The following is an 18980-nucleotide window of genomic DNA, read 5'->3' as shown; positions in this document are numbered from 1 at the left end:
AGGGGCTTGTAAAACATATATCCTGTCAAGCGTCGGCAGCTGACCGGCGCGTACATCCAGCACTATGAGGACCCTTGTGATGGACGCGAGCCGACGGAAGAGGGGTGTGAGCGAGACACTCAAACACTGTTGGAATGTATGTGTCGCCTCCTCGATGGTTCTGCTCTCCTTCCCGACGAGGAGCAAACGCACAGAAGGGGGGGGGGCCGTACGTGTAGGAATGGACACGGAATCTCCCTGCGCCCCCCATCCCTCCCTTCTCACCCTGCCGCTGCTCGAGGTGAAGGAGAGGACTCTTAACAGTGGCGGGGACATTTGAAAGGGCGGCGGCAGTCGTTAATTACGTGCGAATAGTTGACTCGTGACGTCTTAAAGAGACGCGTGCGCACTGGTGGCAGGACTACTCGCATGCATGCCCGGTATGTTCACTTACACACACGTAGGTATGACAGGTAGGTGTACGCCTGTGGTCGCGGCACACAAGACAGGACAGCTCCGACAAGAGAAAACATGGTCCTCGAGGTTCGTCCCACTGGTCGCAAAGACAAGGGCAAGACCACGGGGTCCTACGCAAGTCGCTCGACAAAAGAAAAGGGGGAGGGGCTGGAGTCGCGCAGACAGGTATAGAACAGGTCCGGACAGGTTAGTTCGCTCGTTCGTAGACATTATGTCCTATGAGACCTAGGGCTACGCTTGCTTACCCACATAAACAGGTTGTTAGCCGACGTCGAGCGAAGCCACATGTCTTGTCTCGGCGGGTAGTTTCAGGACGGGCCATCTCCGCTTGCCTACTGCCTCCTCGCTGTGCCGCCTCTCCTTTGAACCAACATCAACCCTCTCCTCTGTCACTCTCAATACAAGTTTGGTACGACTAGTCAGCGGCCGGTCTCGTGGTTTGCGGGCGTATCTAATATAGAAGGTGACGCAGTATCTCATTGCATACATATGAACTTGGTCACTTCAAATAAAGCGAAAAGCAGGCACTGCTACCGACGCAACCGTCGTTACAGCGATCAAGGACCAGCATGGGATAAAACTGGATATTTGTTAACGCAGGCCGCAGAGGCTAGATGCGCTAGGTTATCGGCCGAATAGTGGAGCAGCTGAGGGCTTGTATATGAGATACGAAAAATGCTGTTGGACGATGCATGCCAGAATATGATGTATCTTCATGGTGGCGCCGCTAGCTCCGGGATGGGGCAGATGCATTTCTTGCGGGAAGCCGGTGAGGCGGAGACGAATATGTAGGCCGTGAGCGTATGTAAGGGATATAGGAAGGGGGGTTCAGCATTTGCATAGATACGATGCAAACTGCGATCGGCTGCCTAATCCTCAGAGCACTTAATTATATACGCGGCGCATCGTTCCATTATGGGACAGGGACACAGGTGTTTTTTTTTTCCTTTTCCGTTTCAAGAACCTCGCTCATGGAATCATGAGCTGGCGTATAGCTATCGTCGGTGCCCGCGAGAGCCGCTAGAACCATATTTGATGAGGAGCTAGGCGAGAATACGTATCCCTAGTTGACTTCAGATGAGGCAAAGTATTGGAAAACGGAACGTCGACTTCACTGTATTTCTTGCTTCCGTATATACATAGCAATTTGTTCTCAGAGTGCTCCGGGTGTAGCCTACTCGTCTGAACCGATAGTTCGTCCTCATGAAGCCGACGCTTCGGCCTGTGACTGCGCTGAAGGCGGGTCGATGGCCTTGCCGAACGGTGGTTGACCGCGCTCCCTAAAGATGGGGTAGTGGGCGTAGATCTGCTTCGTCCGGAGATGGACGGGAATTTGGTCCTCGGGGGCATCTGGGATCGTCTTCTCGAGTTTCTGTCCACGAGCATTAGCACTAAATGTCCTTTCGGGTAGCCGGGCCCGCGAGCTTCGAGTATTCATACCAGGTTATCGAAGACGCATTTATTAAGCTTCCACTCGTGTTTCCTGCACTGCCACAGCTGGTGGTTGTTGTTATCAAGGCATTGCCAATGCTTGCGAAACTCCACTATGCAGTGCTTGTTGATGTCGTCGACCCTGCATAGTCCCCCCGTTGCCGTTAGCGATCCTGTCCTGTGCTCCGCTGTATGCGGACGTGTAGGATTATCTCATTCATTGGCAATGGATGGTCAGATTGTCTTGCACTTGTTGCCGAAAGGGTCCCCAAAAGCAACATACACACTGGCGGCACATCTAGTGACTCTGCGGCCCTCCTTCAAACACTCGAACTCGCCTTTCCCGGGGTTCTCGGTCTTGCATTGCATGAAGTCATCGTTGTAAGGACGGCACCGGGCGCCTATGAAGAAGGAGGCTGAGAGTAGAGGCGCAGAGGTTGCCCCGACCTCTTTGACGGGGGGGATGGAGTCCGGGAGGGGTGTGGTATCGTAGAGAACCCGGTCGTTGAAGCTACGGGTCAAGTTAGCAGAGCAACAGTCTAGAAATGCGGAATGGGCCTGGCGTTCGTGAAGAGTTTCAACATGGACCGGCAGACCCATACCAGGCGGGGGATGGGTTTATAAGACATACTATGGTCTCCGGCTAGCCATTGCTGCGATATCGACGAAGTTGCCGGCGAAGTTGATGTCGGCAGTTTGCGCGAGCTTGGGAGATGGATCAGTTTATCACTGGCGATGAGCCGATCTCCACGGGCGGAACTACCTCAGGTAGGTTATCTAAGGGGGGTACCATGGGTCAATTGAATCGTGCTGATTGGTTCTAGCCACATGAGGCTGGGCTAGTCCGTGGCAGCGCTACAAAGTTAGTAACCAAGTACATTAGCATGTTTAATTACCTAATGCAATTAATCTTACATAAGGTTAAGAGGTATCAAGGTACCCAGCCTAAGGCCTCTCTCCAAGGTAGGTACCTAGGCACCTAAGAACTTGGTTGTGCTTATCGGGGAATTTGAGGCCGGCCGGCTATTGTTTTCGTGATGAAATTCCCACTTCCTCCAAACTACAATGTGGGTAAACATCGCGACGCCCACGGCCCAATAACCTGACCACAACAAGCCCAAGAGAATAAAAAGCACTAATAGAAAGCCTTTACATACAGAATTTAAAACACGTCCTGAGTACGACTAATAATCTTCATATAATCCCGGCTTTGGCGAAGGGAAGAAGGTGTGAAGAATACCGCCATGAGCTAAGGGGGAATCGCTTGCGACAGAATATTCTCAACACTGCTTTGTCTTCGCGCGTGTGTGCCTCGCTCTCCTTGCCGTTCTATTTTGCGGCTGTGTGGCCTCTCACCCGATTGTCAAAATTTTTTCTCCTCGCCAAAAATCGAGCTCTATACCCAGCACTATGGCCCTCTTTAATACCGGAAACTCACTGTCGAATGCTCCTGGGGGCAGCCTTTTTGGTCAGCCTAACAATACCTCGTCCCTCTTCGGCCGACCCGCAAACCAGCCGCAAAATCAGAACCAGCCGCAATCCAACCCGTTCGGCGGGAGCTCGTTCAGTCAGCCTCTAGGCCAGCAACAACAAGGACAACCACAGCAGCAACTGGGTGCTTCCGGGTTCATGAACGCAAGCCAGGGGATCGCACAGCGATCCAGCTTAATTTGGGAGCCGGGACGTGAATCAATCAGTATGTCTGCCGCGCTCTAGTCTTCCATCCTGCTGCGGAGGCTGACTACTCTCGTTCTAGTTCACAAACCTGTCACCGAGCAGATCGAGAGCATGCTTCTCAAATGGCATCCCGAAAACCCGAATACAGCTTTCAAATACTACTTCTACAACAAGGTTGATCAAGCGCGCATTCCCTTCTACCAGCCCTCACCTGCCGAAGACCCGCGAGAATGGGAGCAGGCCGTTCACGACAAGCCCGGCCCCGGCTACATGCCTGCCCTTGCCACTGGTTTTAAGGCGATTAGCGAGCGTCTCACGATGCAGAAGCAAGTGCTTGGGAACTATCGGCAGGCCTTGCACGCGATCAACTCGAGCTTAGATGCCATCCTCTCACAGAACGATCTGCAAACGAGCGTACGAGCCCTCAATGCCAAACGGAAGCACGCGATACTGCGGCAGAGATGCCTAGCGCTAGCCACCAAGGTCCAGGTTCTGCGCAACCGGGGATACTCGCTAGACAAGGACGAAGATGAGCTCAAGACAAAGTTGGAGACACTCGATAGAGCTGTGACAGACCCGGCGCTTAGCGCGAGAACGGAGGAGCTATGGAGCCGTCTGATTATGCTGAGGGGATATGCCGAGAGTCTACAAACCGAGCTCGACCGACGCGGCGCAGAGGCACAGGAGGGAGGAATAGGGGAGGAAGCCCAGGCGCAGGCTAAAAAGGTAAGGCATGAACCCGCAATAGCAACACTACGGGCAAAGACTAACACTCGGCAACTAAATAGCTTCTAGAGGCCTTCGATAAGCAGATGCAGTCCCTGAAGACCCAACTGGAGCAAATCAAGAAGGACTATGATGAGTGGCAGTCCTACACAAATCTACCCTCGAAGAAGTAGGAAATTATTACGGCAAAGATACTGAGACGTTCTCGATACCATAACGACCATGATAATAATAGTAAGTCTGGCGGGAGGAGGTAGTCCATCAGTTGACAGGAGGGTTCTGAGCTTTTGGCCACTTCAAGGAAAATCTGTATTAGGAGAGGTTCGCTCTAGGAAGCCCGCATAAAAACCCGGCGTTCAGGAAGATCCGATCCCTTGGGGATGGCTACAAGATATACTCTGCTTAGACTTTCCCGGCTTCACTAAACATAGTGAGGCAGTGCAGCCCAGTTATTGAAGAGTGACGGTGGTGGAATGCCCGCTTGCTTCTACCATGAAATGACCCTAGCTAACAAGCGCGTGGTGTTGTACCGCACAAAGGCCCACATCCGTCTATGACTATGTTTTTTTCCGACCCCAAGCATCACCTAGGTATATCATAGGTGTTCGTCGCGTCGTCTTGGCATTTCGGTGTGATCCACAATCACTATCATTAGAGACACACAAGATCCATGGCGCGAGACAGCCGAAAGTGTTTTGGTGACGGTCTGTCGCACGCCTATCGGTGGTGCATGGGTGGTTGGCTGTGGTCGCAGTACTACCCGGCAGCGCTATCTGTGTGAAGTTGTCGCCTCGTTTGTCTGTCGTGTCGCGTGGTCAACTAGCAGTAGGACACGCTGCTTAGAAAAAGCTCGAAACGGCATCGATCGCAAAGGGTGCTGGGGCGGGTTTGCCGATAGTCAGTATCTGCATGCGATACGAGTAGCACGGGAGGGAGAGCAGCAGCAGAAGCGCAAGAGGCTCGAGAGAGGGGGACAAAACATACACAAATAGAGGGTGACGGCGGCGGCAAGGAAGCTCTGGATGGTAAAAGAGGCTACGGCCTCGTAAGCCTCGATCTCCTCCTCGGAGAATTGGGGTGCCGCGACTGTGCATGTCTCCGCGTTAGCGGTACCTATATCGCGAGAGTAAGGAGCGGGGTTTCCTACATCCGCCGAACATTCTGACTGATCTGTGTCGTCTGCGTTGCTGTGCCTATTGGCGCGCGTGTGCGTCTGCTTGTTTGTTGTTGCTATTGCTGGGGAGATCGGCTTTACTGGCGAGGTCGGTTACGAAGCGTGAGACAGCAGGACGAGATACTCCATACACGTCACTGAGGAAATTATAATTTGACAGGAATTGTGTAGATGGAGACTGTCCCCCGAATTTTTCGACTTGGTAGGGATTTGAGAAGTCTATCGATAACCGATAAGCGGGAAGGCCACCCTCCCCTTCCCCACACCTTGCTCGGTGGGTCCCTACCTACCGTAGTAATAGAGAGGTACCCCAATAGGTACCTGTTGTGTCTACACGTACGTGTAAGCGGAAGGCCATCTGCTTAGCGAGGTTACTCTGAGATGTATGCATCAAGCCGCCGAACCTCGACGGGAACCCATATCGCATCTTGGTAAATGTACCATATACCTAGGTACCTACCTACCTACCTACCATAGGTACCTATGTCCATCCCCGCAGGATAGACCTATTCAAAGTGCTTTGGGTGTGGGTACCTGATGTAAGCAGCCAATTGGGGTGCCTATCTCCTCTACCTAAGGTAACCCCGGGTGCCGGCATCCAGGTAGGTAGGGGGTATCTACCAGGTATCACCTCACCTCATAGGTACATAGGATTTCCATAGTCTCTGGGTATGCATATGTACCTGTGTACATTAGGAGAGAGAGGTATTTATAGGTATGTAGGACCTCAGTTCACAAAATCCTCCCACCAAAAATCCATCGCAATGGACCCCGCCAAAACTTGGAGCTGTCCATACACGGGTTAGCTGGCTAGTCCTGAAAGTCCGAGGCGACGTTATCGGCCGTCTCTCTCCCGGAAAGACCCGTCGTTTCGTTATCTATGCGCTGTAATATCTCTGTAGGTAAATATCCAGACTAGTTTGTGTCTTCTCGCCCGATGGCGGCCGGTTCTCCTTTGTGGTTGACAAATAATAAATCCTCTCCCCTAGCCGTTATACAGCCCTCGTATGATCCTATTTCCTATTCACCACCCCTCCGACTAAGGTTGAATTCGTCTACACTACTAGCTTCGACCGCTCGTTTTTCTAGCTCGCATAAAACCGGCCTCGCTGGCAAAATGCCCCTCTGACCTCGGTATATCGACAAGATCCAAACCCCTTTCCAGCTCGCCTTCCCCAGTGCTGTCCCGCGGCGTTCAGTTCGGTTGCTGGGCTTGATTTCGTCCACTCGCGATGGCTTCGCTTGTCAGGACCGTACCTCGCCGCCTAGGCCAATCAGCCGCTCAACTACGAGTTGCATCTTCTCTCAGCTCGCGGCTGCAAAGCTCGAGTCCGCGGGTATGCCGCCACTACCCGTCCCTGGCCACGGCCACGTCCGTGGGACGGAGGTCATTCCTTACCCAGGCCGAAACAGCGAAAGGTCACAGCGAGTATGCGTATCACGACTTAGACACCTTTCCCCGTCGCCACATTGGCCCTGATGAGGCCGATACGGCTAAGATGTTGAAGGCCTTGTCCCCCCCGGTCGAGAATCTAGATCAGTTTGTCCGGCAGGTCATCCCGCCCAACATCTTGTCTTCGAGGAGCCTCAACATCCCACCACGCCACAGCCCCCTCTCCGAATCAGGTCTCAAGCAACATGTCAAGGACTACCAGAGCCTGATCAGCGTGAAGAAGAGTTTTATCGGTGCTGGCTACTACGGAACCCATACCCCGTCCGTCATCCAACGGAACGTGCTCGAGAACCCAGCCTGGTACACGAGTTATACCCCTTACCAACCAGAGATCAGCCAAGGTCGCTTAGAGTCGCTGGTCAACTTCCAGACCATGGTCACGGATCTCACTGCACTTCCCATTGCTAATGCTAGTCTTCTCGACGAAGGTACGGCTGCCGCCGAAGCTATGACGCTTTCTATGAATAGCCTGCCTTCTTCGAGGGTTAAGAGGGAAGGAAAGACCTTTGTCGTCTCAACATCCTTACACCCCCAGACAATTTCGGTCCTACGGGGACGGGCAGATGGCTTCGGCATAAGGATCCTAGAGCTGGATCTCTCCAAGGAGGAGTCTGATGCCGAAATCGGAAAACTCGGCGATGACTTAGTTGGTGTCATGGTTCAGTATCCAGACACCTATGGCCATCTGGAGAATTTTGCGCCTCTGGCTGAATCGGTGCACAAACAGGGGGCCCTTCTCAGTGTTGCCACGGACCTGTTGGCCTTGACGGTGCTCAAGCCTCCGGGAGAGTGGGGGGCTGACATTGCGTTCGGAAGCGCGCAGAGATTCGGCGTACCGATGGGATTCGGCGGCCCTCACGCCGCCTTCTTTGCCGTCGGCGAGAAGCACAAAAGAAAGATGCCTGGGAGGCTAGTAGGGCTTTCCAAGGACCGCCGAGGCGACAAAGCGTACCGGCTAGCTCTACAGACGCGGGAACAGCACATTCGACGAGAAAAGGCCACGAGTAATGTGTGTACGTCGCAGGCGCTTTTGGCGAATATGAATGCGCTCTATGCGATCTACCATGGCCCCGAAGGCCTCAAAGCGATCGCCGAACGGGTTATCCGCGGGGCAAGGGCCTTCCAATCTATCGCTGAGCAGAGCGGGTTCAGCGTTACGAAGAGCAAGTGGACCAACGATAGGGGCGTTCTCTTCGACACAGTCGTTGTCGACGTTAAGTCCGCCACGAATCAAGATAATATTATAAAAGCAGGGGATGAGTATGGGGTTTGCTTCCGCGTAATCGGGGACCGACACATTGGCGTTTCGGTTGATGAAACAACATCTCTCGACGATTTGACCAAATTGTCCCAGATATTCGCGAAAGTCTCTGGGGGTCAGGACACATACGCAGATGCGTCAAGTCGCGTCCACCAGATCCTCTCTCAGCAGGCTGGACCGTTAGACATCCCAGCTGCATTTCGGCGCACTAGTAGTTTTCTGACACACCCCGTCTTCAACACGCACCACTCAGAGACAGAAATGCTACGGTACATACACCATTTGCAGTCTAAGGACCTATCGCTCGTTCACTCCATGATTCCTCTCGGCTCGTGTACCATGAAGCTCAATGGAACTACGGAGATGTCACTCATCACGCTGCCCGAATTCTCTCAGATACACCCGCATACACCACAGAACTTAGTCCGCGGCTATATCAACCTGTTGGAGATACTCAAAACACAGCTGCGCGACATCACAGGGATGGATGCTACCTCTCTCCAGCCTAACTCTGGGGCTCAGGGCGAGTTCACCGGCTTGCGAGCAATTAGGGAATTTCACAAGCAGCAGGGAGAAAAGGGAAAGAAGCGTGACATCTGTCTGATCCCCGTGTCCGCTCACGGTACGAATCCGGCTTCTGCGGCTATGGCCGGCTTGCGGGTGGTTCCAATCAAATGCGATACGATTACGGGCAACCTTGACCTGACGGATCTCGAAACGAAATGCAAAAAGCACGAGACCGAACTCGCGGCTATCATGGTTACTTACCCCAGCACATTCGGCGTCTTCGAACCGGAGATAAAAAAAGTGTGCCAGATTGTTCACGACCACGGTGGGCAAGTCTACATGGACGGGGCCAACATGAATGCGCAAATTGGGCTCTGCTCGCCGGGAGAGATCGGCGCCGATGTATGCCACCTGAATCTTCATAAAACTTTCTGTATCCCACATGGCGGGGGTGGTCCTGGTGTCGGCCCCATTTGTGTGAAGCAGCACCTTCAGCCTTTCCTACCGCGTGACGCCAACCCTAGTGGCGAGGTGAGCAGCGGCGGTTACGCTGTAAGCAGTGCTTACTACGGAAGTGCCAGCATCAACCTCATCAGCTGGGCGTATAATTCTATGATGGGTGAGTTTTCCAGCCGATATGTACTAGCCACTCGACCAACCCCTTCTCCCGAAGTTGATTGTCAAGCTAACATGGCGGTAGGAGCCGAGGGTCTCACCCACGCTACCAAGATCACTCTTCTCAACGCCAACTACATCCTTTCCCGCCTCAAGCCTCACTACCAGATCTTATACACAAATGAGCATGGCCGGTGCGCACACGAGTTCATCCTTGATGCCCGACCCTTTAGCAAGACCGCTGGGGTTGAGGCCATCGATATTGCTAAGCGCCTTCAAGACTACGGTTTCCACGCTCCGACGATGAGCTGGCCTGTCGCCAACACGCTGATGATCGAACCTACGGAGAGCGAAAGCAAAGAAGAGCTCGATAGGTTCATCGACGCCCTCATCAGCATCCGTGAGGAAATTCGCGAGGTCGAACAAGGTAAAGTCCCGCGAGAGAGCAATGTCCTGAAGTTGGCCCCACACACGACACAGGACCTACTCCTGGGCGACGGCGATGGCAACTGGGCGAGGACGTACTCAAGAGAGAAGGCCGCATACCCACTACCGTGGTTGAAAGAGAAGAAATTCTGGCCTACTGTCACAAGAATAGATGACGGTAAGTTTCACTGGCGCAGCTGTCCTAAAATATTCCTCGCGTGGATGTACTAACTAATGGCTTAGCCTATGGTGACCTGAACCTCTTCTGCACGTGCCCGCCTGTAGAGGACACTACCTGAGAGATCTTCGCATCACCTCTCGGCATTTCCTGGGCATAGGAGCGTGGAGAGTGGGCATATAAAGCTAAGCGATACCATCCAGTTTCAACATTCCTGGGGGGGGAAGGCGTACCGGTTAGGTGCATATATGGCCAAAAAGAGCATCTCGCGGAAGGTATTCAACATTCGTCGGTATATATTTGGTAGAACGTGGAGTTTCACCAACTTCTAGAGCAGGCGTTAATAGGATTGGGGAGGGGGGCCAATTCAACATCCATTGCATCCAAGGGGTATTGAAGGAGGTTGGCTTGCGGTTGTATCTAGTTCTCTCAACCGAGCTCGGATTGCTTACTGGATAGCGGGTTACGACAAGATGGTAGGCATGGAAAGAGGAGGGGCACGACGGGGGAAATCAAGGAAGAATTGTGGTCAGTATAAGCAGCCAAGACGAGAGATTCCTGCGTAGCCTCTCCAGTAGGCAACAGAACTACTTTCGCGCCGCTTAGGAACTATAGTACTGCTTTAACCGGAAGGTGAAGTGGAAATGCGGTTTACCACTTTCTTGAGTGAGAACTCGCTAATGTTGGGCCGGGGATAGATGATGCCGAAGAATTATCTCTACATCGGTATTCTACACTTCGCTAACCTACGCATTTACTATATAGGTAGGCAAGCTGGCTTTATTCCACAGATAGATGTGCCCTTCTAAGCCAGATTCCCAGGAAATTCACGGGGGAATTAGGCTCATGCAGTCTGAATGTAGGTGATGTAAAGTCATCATCATAGAGCTCACGATCCTACGCTCCCTCTCCTCGTCGACAGCGCAAACCAACTCCATATAACCTAGTAGCAGTTCCAGGAGGCCAGCTCCGTTCACGTTCACGCTGACAATACCAGCCCAGGGCAGGCGACAGCTCTCTGCCTTCGCAGAACCGCCCTATACTCGGGGGCCATACCTAACGGGAGGGGCACACACGCGCACGGGCGCACACTTGGTACCTAGGCGCCGAACATCAAACGCCTACCCGCTGCCTCTTCCTCTCCCTACTTGCACACTTACCTCCGCCGCCGCCGCCAGCCTCGAGCACAACCCGCAGCACCGCGTCGCCGGCGCGGATGTACACGCACCCGTCCGCGCCCGCGGCGCCCGCGGTCAGCGACACCTCCTCGCCCTCGCCGAGCGCCGCCGCGTCGACGACCCGCGCCGCCCGGCCCTCCGCGTCGCCGGGCGCCAGCCACTCGATGTCGCAAACGAGCGCCTTCTCCTCAGCGCCCGCCGTCGGGTCCGCGCCCGGGCTGCCCACGTGCTCGATCTGGATCTCCAGCGCGCGCCCCGCGGCGAAGAGCGGCGACGTCCCGCCGGCGGCGACCGCCGCCGACCTCGTGCCGCCGCGCCGCAGCGGCTTCGTCGTCATCGCCCCCCCGGCTGGCGCCGTGGGGCCGCCCCCGGAGGCGGAGGGGGAAGCGGGAGGGGGAGAAGACGCGAGGGGCGGTGATGAGGAGACCTGAGGGTCTGGAAGTGCAGGGCTGCCGTCGGCCTCCGGCTCTACGGCAGTTGTCGGGGATACAATAGGGCTGTTCTCGAAGGAGGAAGTGGGAGAGGGAGAAGATGGGAGGGGCGGCGGTAAGTAGACCTGAGGGCTCGGATGTCCAACACGGCTGTCGTCTTCTCGCTCTGCGGGAGGTGGCGGGGATGTAGCGAGCGAGATAGCCGGCTCGACTTCTGGAGGGGCTTCTTCGGCGCCTCCTGGTATGTCGGAAACTGCCGATCCCGGTGCCGGTTCACCTCCAGATGCGGCGATATCCCCCTCCGTATATTCCCCATCATATATGTCGTTCGCTATTGGTTCCGGCTCTGGCGTTACCGTTTCCATCGCGCTGAGGGATGGAGGCGCCGACAGCAGCGTCGATGCTGACAGCGTGAGCAGCGTGCTCTCGTTTGGGCCGGTATATTTTGGCAACCCCTTGCCGTGGATGAGGTCCCTGACGCTCTCGCGCACGCGTTTCTCCAGGCGCTGGTTGAAGCTCTCGGCCAGGCCGTCGAACTCGGGCCCGCCGAGCGCCGGCAGCCGCCATCCCGGGTACAGCTTGCCGTGGGTCCCCGGCGTGTGGACCCCGGCGTACGTGAGGACGAACTCGTTGCACAGCCAGCACGCGTCCTTGCACGAGCAGACGACCCGCGGATGCGGATAAGACCGCGCGCCTGACGCCTTGAGGCTGCACCAGTACAGCAGCTGGATCTCGGCGTGGATCTTGGATTCTTCCAGGGTCTTCCGGGCCTGCTCCACGAAGCCAGAACTCGCCTTCTCTACCGTGCTGCTCAGCAGGCGGCACATGGTTCCGAGGTTCGTCTCGCCCTCCTTCAGCCCGTCGATGCGGAGGATAGCGGCCTGGAGTGCCGGAGCGTATTTGTCGACCGGGACTCTTTCGAATGCTTCTCTAGGCGGCTCGGCGAGCACAACGCGCATATTTCGAACCTGTGGTATCTTTTTCGCCTTGCGGCACAGGTACCTGGCTGCTTCGCGGTATCGGGCCACTTTGTTGATCTTGTCCTCGAAGCTACTTCTCAAGGATGGGTTCATAACCTTGTTAGGGATGATTTCGATGAGAGCATGTATACGTCCAGCTTGTTTCAGGCGGTATACGCCCTTGACCACCTCCTGAAGCCGTTGTTGTGTTTGGTCTTTTTCCCAAGAGCCCATGAGCGTCGATAACTCCGTCGCCCGCTCGATGAACGGGCGTAGTGTATTGGAAATCTCGGGCTCCTGGATGTGATCATGCCGGATATTGCCAAGATATCCCAGCGCAAGTCCGATGCTGACTCTGACCATTTCTAAACGTTCGAGGATGCGCTTCGAGCACATAGAGACGATGACCCCCAGCACGCCGTCCGTTGTATCAGAGGCGGAGTCTTTTCAGATAGGTATAATTAGTACATGAGCGGTGTCACCGGGATTGCTGGCGCACCCTTAGCACTGTCTATTTTACCGAGGAGAGAGAAAATATCCTCGAAACTTCTCTTCAACTGCCCTAGGACATGTTTCCCGTCGTCTGGCTTGGCTTTGTTTATGGCAATCAAGACATTCAAGGAACCTGCATTCCCATCTTCCTCGATGCAGACGGCTGTGATGTGGTTGGCGTTATGGTTTGGGCGCGCGAGGAAAGCGAGCGTGCCGCAAAGTCGACGCTCGGTTTCGAGAGGTAAGGTATAGCCTTTCGACCTATCATGACTATTCGCCACCGAGTTGCGAGATGGCAGGGCAGGGATGGGATGAAGAAGATGTAGAGCCGCGATATTCTCCGCGCAGATGATCGCGGGGGCATTGAGGTCATCCCGTGCCACATCCAAAGCCTGCATTTTCACTCTAAGGGATAAGCTCTCTATAATAGCTGTCGGCATCCGTAGCGGGCGATGAAGTCTCCTCTACACCTTTGGTTCGTCGACTGAAGCGGTAATCGTCCCCTCTGTCCGTTTTCTTCTTCTCCCCTCTTGCGTTGGCCATGAACCTCAATCGACCGCCGATAAGTCGCGTAATACGCGCCTCCCCGCCTCCTCCCCCTCCTCCAGGCAGTGCGCGCGCGGTCCTCGAGATGATTGGCACCCGTTCGCGTGGTTACTAAGATACATGTGCATCGAAGCCCCTCCGATACGAAAGACATGAGATGTGATATATCGCTGCGAAAAAAGCTGCGGTGCTACATCGAGGTACCCGGCGGTGCAAAGTGTCTCTCAAAACCCCGTATATGACCTCCGAGCCACGGAAACCAAGAGGTCTATTCGGAGAAGTTATGATCGGACAAGCCAGCGAGATTGGTCCGGGAAATCGACCCGAGTTTTCTGTCGTGGCCGGACACGAGCGAGAACGCGCTGGACATTTCTCGACGCGGCTACGGGAGCTGTGGTAGATATGCCTACCATGAATCGTGTTTCGTCCTTCTATTAGCCTAGGGAAATAGGGCTCACAGCAAGCCTGTCAGACGGGGAGGTCTAGGGTATTTCCAACTGAGAGTCACCCTCGCAATTCTCTTGCCATCGCCTGCCTGCGACATCACTACCTGTTTACTACATTTCGAGCGTCTCGAGCGGAATCACTGGAAATGCTCGCGATGATCGAGAACAGCATATAATAGCTTCATTCATTTCGCCATGTACTGCGGGCAATGAACTAGTGCCAAAGCATGCTCAGTGGTACACTCGGGATTGCCGGGAAAAGGGGGAATTCGCATTGTCTACGGTAAAAAGTAACGCTATTACATAGGTATTCAACATACTTAAGGGACTGCTCGCTCTAGGATGCTTGGGCGGCGAACGCATGGCGTCAAGTGACGCTCGCTTCGGGTCTGGTGGCATACCCCCTTTTCGTCATCCGATGAACTCTGAACCGGTCTTTAGCGACACCCTCACCGGAACGGGAAGCTTGCGTGGTATAGATAGCAGGTTGGCGTACTGCATCAGGAGTCACCATAGGATGGCAGCGCCTCATAGCCCAAAATAAGGTCTTGCTTATACAACGACCTTTCGTTGAGGTAGCCAGTTAACGAGTATCATACGAGGGAGATAATCCTCCAGATAGTAAGTCAGTTTAGAGTACATTTACTAGCATTTGAAGAAACAAGGGCAAGGCCCGTTAGCACGGAGCCTACGGGCCGAAGATCGTGATGATTTGCAAGGCCGCATTTTCGTGAATGGTACCGGTATGTGGTCAATCAAACGCGTTGGTGCATTAAGGTCGCAAGCCATGTGCTGTGTAGTACATGTTGACATGAACAATTTGCCAAATGAGACGCGCAATTTTAAATGACACCAACAACCACGACCATGACGACTCCCCAGGGTTCTGACAGAGGGGTAGGTGGACTCGGGGTATTAGAAGAATTTTGACCGTGGGTTTGCCGATTCTTCGTCATTGCCTCCGCGACGACTGAGGGGAGGAGGAGCGTGTGAGCGAGGCCAGACAGGAGTGAGCAATACAGCTCCTCGATACTTTCGTCCGGGGGCTAGCAAGTTTGATAATTCGGCCTCATTGAAGGATTGGAAACAACACCTGTCTCACGAGGACTGTCCCCATTTTCGAGTTTACCCAAGAGTTTAGTCCCAAGGTCGCTTTCACACACCGCACAATCGTCAGGCACATTAGGTATAGTCCGCTGTACTATAGGTAGTAAGGGTGTCGAAGGAGATCGAACGGAAGAGGGGGACCCTGAGAGCGTCGGCGGTCAGGGGGGGGTCACGCCAGCAACGGGGGCGGACTTCATACAACAAGAATACACGGGCTCAGGCTGAGGGCATCACGTACACACCTTCGCGCTACACTGGTTGGCAGGGGGGCAGGACTGATTGAATATGAGTAGAGTAGGAGGGGGGGGGGTTAAGGACATCTACCCTACCTTACCTAAGGTGGCGGTCCGAGAGATTGATTTGAAGGTTGACCCATGGCCAAAACACACCCTTGTACATAAGACATCTGAGTAAGTCTCTCCGTAGGGAAATTTGTGGTACTTTACCAAGCCAGGTGGGTTACGTAAATTTGGTGACATATGGACTTCTCAACAGAGTTCGTCAGTCTCACCGCTGGGTTGGCGACGAGAGTCAGCACCTATGAGGCATATGAGGCATATACAGGTATATAGGTAATGTCGCGTGGACTATCGTGATAGGACAGACGGCAATACACCAAGGCGCATTTTTTTCTCTCTCTCTGGGATGGGTGATCAGACAAGCAAACGTGGCATAGTGCCGGGTGTGACACATTTCGGGCGTGACATATGGCGACATATTGGCGACGATTCGCGGCCTGGGCGCATTTCGCGAAATATTTTTCCTCTTTAGCCGCCTAACCATTAGCAAAGCGCCGCTGTCGCGAACTGGCTGCCACCCAGGCCCTGCTTCGGGTCCAGGCCTGCAGGGTCGTCAAGCTCCCGTGCCGAACGGATACCGGACTAGAATAGCCGTCGCATTCATTAAGCGTCGTCGAGGGCCGAATATCGAATTGATCCACAACCGGTCGTGGTCGAGGGACAGATGACCATAAAGGAAGAAGAAAAAAAAACAAGAACGCGCCGGGACATCTGCACAGGCAAAGTGCATACCTACCTCCCATAGTCGGGCAGATCTTCTCCACCACATCGCGCATCCGGGTTGAGCAGCTGCTGTGGGCGGAAGCCACCTGCCACTCGACCAGTCCCGGACCGCTCTGGGGGAAATTGCAAATTGCGTCTGTGCTCATAAGAAGACGCGCCGTAGCTGCTCGTTGGGGGCTAGTCAGGAACAAGAGTGACGATACCACCTGCGCTACCACCCTAAGACGTGGGTACGTGTGTACCTATGTTACCCTGCTTGTTACCTTACCTACCTAGGTACCTACCTCAGGCACCGACTGCCTTAGCTACGTTAGGTACCTCTTAGATATCCCCGAGCGTGCCTGAAAACTGCAGGAACAGACGTCTTGACCCAATCAAACATGATCAGATGCTACCTTCCTGTAGGACGGGGCCTGGCCGGGCTGAAATTGTATGATTTGCCTAGGTAGGTTTAGCGTGGCATTCTGTAAACGCCCGAGGGATCCAGGGAAGGGGTGAATGGCATTGTATGATTGATGGGATCGCAATATCGGTAGTCACTTAGGTACCTCTAAGTTAGTGCTATACCGAGGTAGAGGGGTGTATTTTACATGCCTTAGTTCGGAGGTATGCTTGGCTTGGCATGAGGGTTGCTGAGCGAGCGTCTGCTGGTATCTGCAGGCCTCGACAAGTGGTCTTGAAAAGCCTGACGACAATCCTATTACTGTCCAAGCATTGAGAGATTCGATCCGCACTGCGTGTTTGCGCGGAAGGGAACGGCGCGGTAACTATACAAATGGAGGAAACGACCTACCTAGATAACAAACGGGGGGAAAAACCATCTCAAGGTGCATTCCGTCTGCCTGTTGTATCCAGCGCAAACAGTGAAAAGAACGGCGCATTCGGGGCTACCTTAGCTGTCGGCCCTTGGTATACACAGCTTAGGTCCCTAACCGCACGTACAATACAATACCTCTTACAAAACCGGCACCCGCCGGGATGCTAAGTACCTTAGAAGGCATGTAGGCAGGTTAGGTACCTAAGGTAGGCCACACGGAGGAGATATTGGAGCTGGAGTGCGGCGCTGTGCATCTCGGCACTCTGACGTTTTCACCAGTAGTGCCCTGCAGGCCGCATCAAATGTATCTATGTAATTTCCGTTGCCCTGTGCAAATTCGGAGGATGCGATCCGTACCGTAATACCTCCCGAGATACTAACCCTAAAAGGCATATGCGTGTATGGCAAGAATGAAGACTAATTCCCTCAGGGCTAAGGAAAGCAAATGTAGATGCTAAGATTTTATTTAACCTCTCCCACCAGGCCTCGAAATAAAGAATAAGCACTTAAAATTGATCTCGAAACCTCCGTCTTATGGATGCTCTGGGAGCTAGGTTGCCTGCCTCCCCCAGCTCTCTGCCTCGCCGGGCTCTCTCTACGTGTTGGGATAGGGTACCTGGAAAGCAGAAGTAACGGTACCTACGTACTACGTAGAATGTAGGTTAGCTTACTCATGCTTGTCGCTCGCAGCCAATGGAAGAGTCGTGCAGCGATTGCCCAGAGTTGAGCCTGACCATCTCATTGGGCAGGCCGGGGGGGGGCCTCTGCTCGCTTGCCCCAACGCCCCAGTGACGCCCTAGTCCTCTGGTGTAACGCTGGTAATCTATGCCCTGTATGGATACTTCAAGGTACCTCCTATTGCTGTTGATCTCGCCATAGACCCACAAGGAGACCCCAGAGATGATCGTGGCTGTCGTCCCGCCGCCTCTCTGCCACCCATCTCTCTCGTTCCTTCATTAAACTGGCCTAATACCCTCACTACCTCACCCGCGCGCGTACTCACTCTCTCACTCTCTCTCGTTCTCGCTCATCCACACACCCACACACTCTCTATCTCTTCCTTCTACCACAGGGCTCCGTTGGCAGAGTCCGCGCCGCGAGTTTCGCAACTAAGTTCGAGTACCGAGTACTCGGCCCAACATTCATTGAACCGCTCATCGTATCAGACCTAACATATACGCGTCTGTCGCAAGGCACGAGCTGGATATATTCGCAAAGAGAATTGGAAAAGGAAGCAAGGGCTTCAGGGAAAACTATATCCAACGACTGATCCTCTTTACTCGGAAGTATCTACCTTCGCGATAACGCACCGTCCCGTCCCGTCCTGGGCTAGACATCGAAACCCATATATTAGAATTTCAGGTGGAACAAAATCTGCGGTCTCCGAAATGCATCTGTCGTCCATCCTCGCAACCGCGCTCCTGCCCCTGTTGGCAGTCGCTGAGACCTCAACTACGACGTCAACGTTGACGTTGACCAAGTACATCACCATCTCCAAGGTCTCTACCTCCAGCGTGTACAGCGCGAATTCGACCTCGTTCTACGCAGCGACTGGCACTATTTCTTCTTCCGCCACTTCTTCGTCCGCCCTCTTCGTCCCGACTACGACAACGGGCGCCGACGGCACGCCTACAACTGCTGCGCCCGTTGTCAGCCCTACCATCGACAACAACAGTGGGGTGGCACTTGGATCCGCACAGATCGCGTTCGCTGGTGTGGCTGGCATGCTGATTGCAGCGTTGTTGTAAATTTACGCTGTACCTACAGTGTATATCTTACAGCCTCACCTCCGCCAGCAACGCCAGCCTAACCCTCCTTAATGTGGACATTTTAACCTTCGCCTTTATTTATTCTATCAAACCGCTGCAGCACTCTTCGTTTCCAGAGCTGTCCGCCTACATCACATGCGACAAGACGAATGATTTACGATATACATCATCAAAATTGACAGCGTTTCGCTTTCCATCCTCATCCCTGCGTCATTCCCGGCTTTCTCTGCACACCTGTCTCAGGTTGCAGCAAGCCGATGATGAACCGCCACTACAAACTCGACGCCGTACCCTCACCCTCGGTATTCC

General features: G+C 54.0%; 6 protein-coding genes across 6 annotated transcripts; 3 read left to right on the top strand and 3 right to left on the bottom strand.

Annotated features, from left to right (window-relative positions):
* Nucleotides 1-1301: 1301 nt before the first annotated feature.
* GGS23DRAFT_208956 (NADH dehydrogenase, alpha subcomplex, subunit 8) lies at nucleotides 1302-2650 on the bottom strand. Its single transcript, XM_051511864.1, has 4 exons — nucleotides 2519-2650; nucleotides 2171-2398; nucleotides 1897-2029; nucleotides 1302-1828 (listed from the first exon to the last, which is right to left on the bottom strand). The coding sequence occupies exons 1-4, from the start codon at nucleotides 2536-2538 to the stop codon at nucleotides 1658-1660; spliced, it is 552 nt and encodes a 183-aa protein (XP_051369814.1). The 5' UTR covers nucleotides 2539-2650; the 3' UTR covers nucleotides 1302-1657.
* Nucleotides 2651-3297: 647 nt separating this feature from the next.
* Nucleotides 3298-4463, top strand: GGS23DRAFT_598980 (nucleoporin complex subunit 54-domain-containing protein; the record flags this gene model as incomplete). Its single annotated transcript, XM_051518862.1, has 3 exons — nucleotides 3298-3583; nucleotides 3644-4290; nucleotides 4353-4463. 3 exons carry the CDS (start codon nucleotides 3298-3300, stop codon nucleotides 4461-4463), a joined length of 1044 nt encoding a protein of 347 aa, XP_051369813.1.
* Nucleotides 4464-5164: 701 nt separating this feature from the next.
* On the bottom strand, nucleotides 5165-5685 carry GGS23DRAFT_578773 (uncharacterized protein). Its single transcript, XM_051517012.1, has 2 exons — nucleotides 5438-5685; nucleotides 5165-5376 (listed from the first exon to the last, which is right to left on the bottom strand). Exons 1-2 carry the CDS (start codon nucleotides 5448-5450, stop codon nucleotides 5189-5191), a joined length of 201 nt encoding a protein of 66 aa, XP_051369812.1. The 5' UTR covers nucleotides 5451-5685; the 3' UTR covers nucleotides 5165-5188.
* Nucleotides 5686-6526: 841 nt separating this feature from the next.
* GGS23DRAFT_208838 (glycine dehydrogenase) lies at nucleotides 6527-10521 on the top strand. The gene is made up of 3 exons (XM_051511863.1): nucleotides 6527-9304; nucleotides 9386-9904; nucleotides 9970-10521. The coding sequence occupies exons 1-3, from the start codon at nucleotides 6697-6699 to the stop codon at nucleotides 10023-10025; spliced, it is 3183 nt and encodes a 1060-aa protein (XP_051369811.1). The 5' UTR covers nucleotides 6527-6696; the 3' UTR covers nucleotides 10026-10521.
* Nucleotides 10522-10731: 210 nt separating this feature from the next.
* GGS23DRAFT_613281 (uncharacterized protein) lies at nucleotides 10732-14023 on the bottom strand (the record flags this gene model as incomplete). The annotated part of the gene is made up of 3 exons (XM_051520559.1): nucleotides 12972-14023; nucleotides 11065-12915; nucleotides 10732-10847 (listed from the first exon to the last, which is right to left on the bottom strand). Exons 1-3 carry the CDS (start codon nucleotides 13402-13404, stop codon nucleotides 10732-10734), a joined length of 2400 nt encoding a protein of 799 aa, XP_051369810.1. The 5' UTR covers nucleotides 13405-14023.
* Nucleotides 14024-18066: 4043 nt separating this feature from the next.
* On the top strand, nucleotides 18067-18939 carry GGS23DRAFT_208797 (uncharacterized protein). Its single transcript, XM_051511862.1, has one exon. The coding sequence runs from the start codon at nucleotides 18291-18293 to the stop codon at nucleotides 18648-18650; it is 360 nt and encodes a 119-aa protein (XP_051369809.1). The 5' UTR covers nucleotides 18067-18290; the 3' UTR covers nucleotides 18651-18939.
* The last annotated feature ends 41 nt before the right edge of the window (nucleotides 18940-18980 follow it).

The sequence above is a fragment of the Durotheca rogersii genome (genome assembly GCF_024521655.1).
Source record: "Durotheca rogersii strain YMJ 92031201 chromosome Unknown GGS23scaffold_20, whole genome shotgun sequence".
NCBI classification, from domain to species: domain Eukaryota; kingdom Fungi; phylum Ascomycota; class Sordariomycetes; order Xylariales; family Xylariaceae; genus Durotheca; species Durotheca rogersii.
Note: the sequence above shows the minus strand (reverse complement) of the source record. Positions and strands in the feature narration are given on the sequence as shown.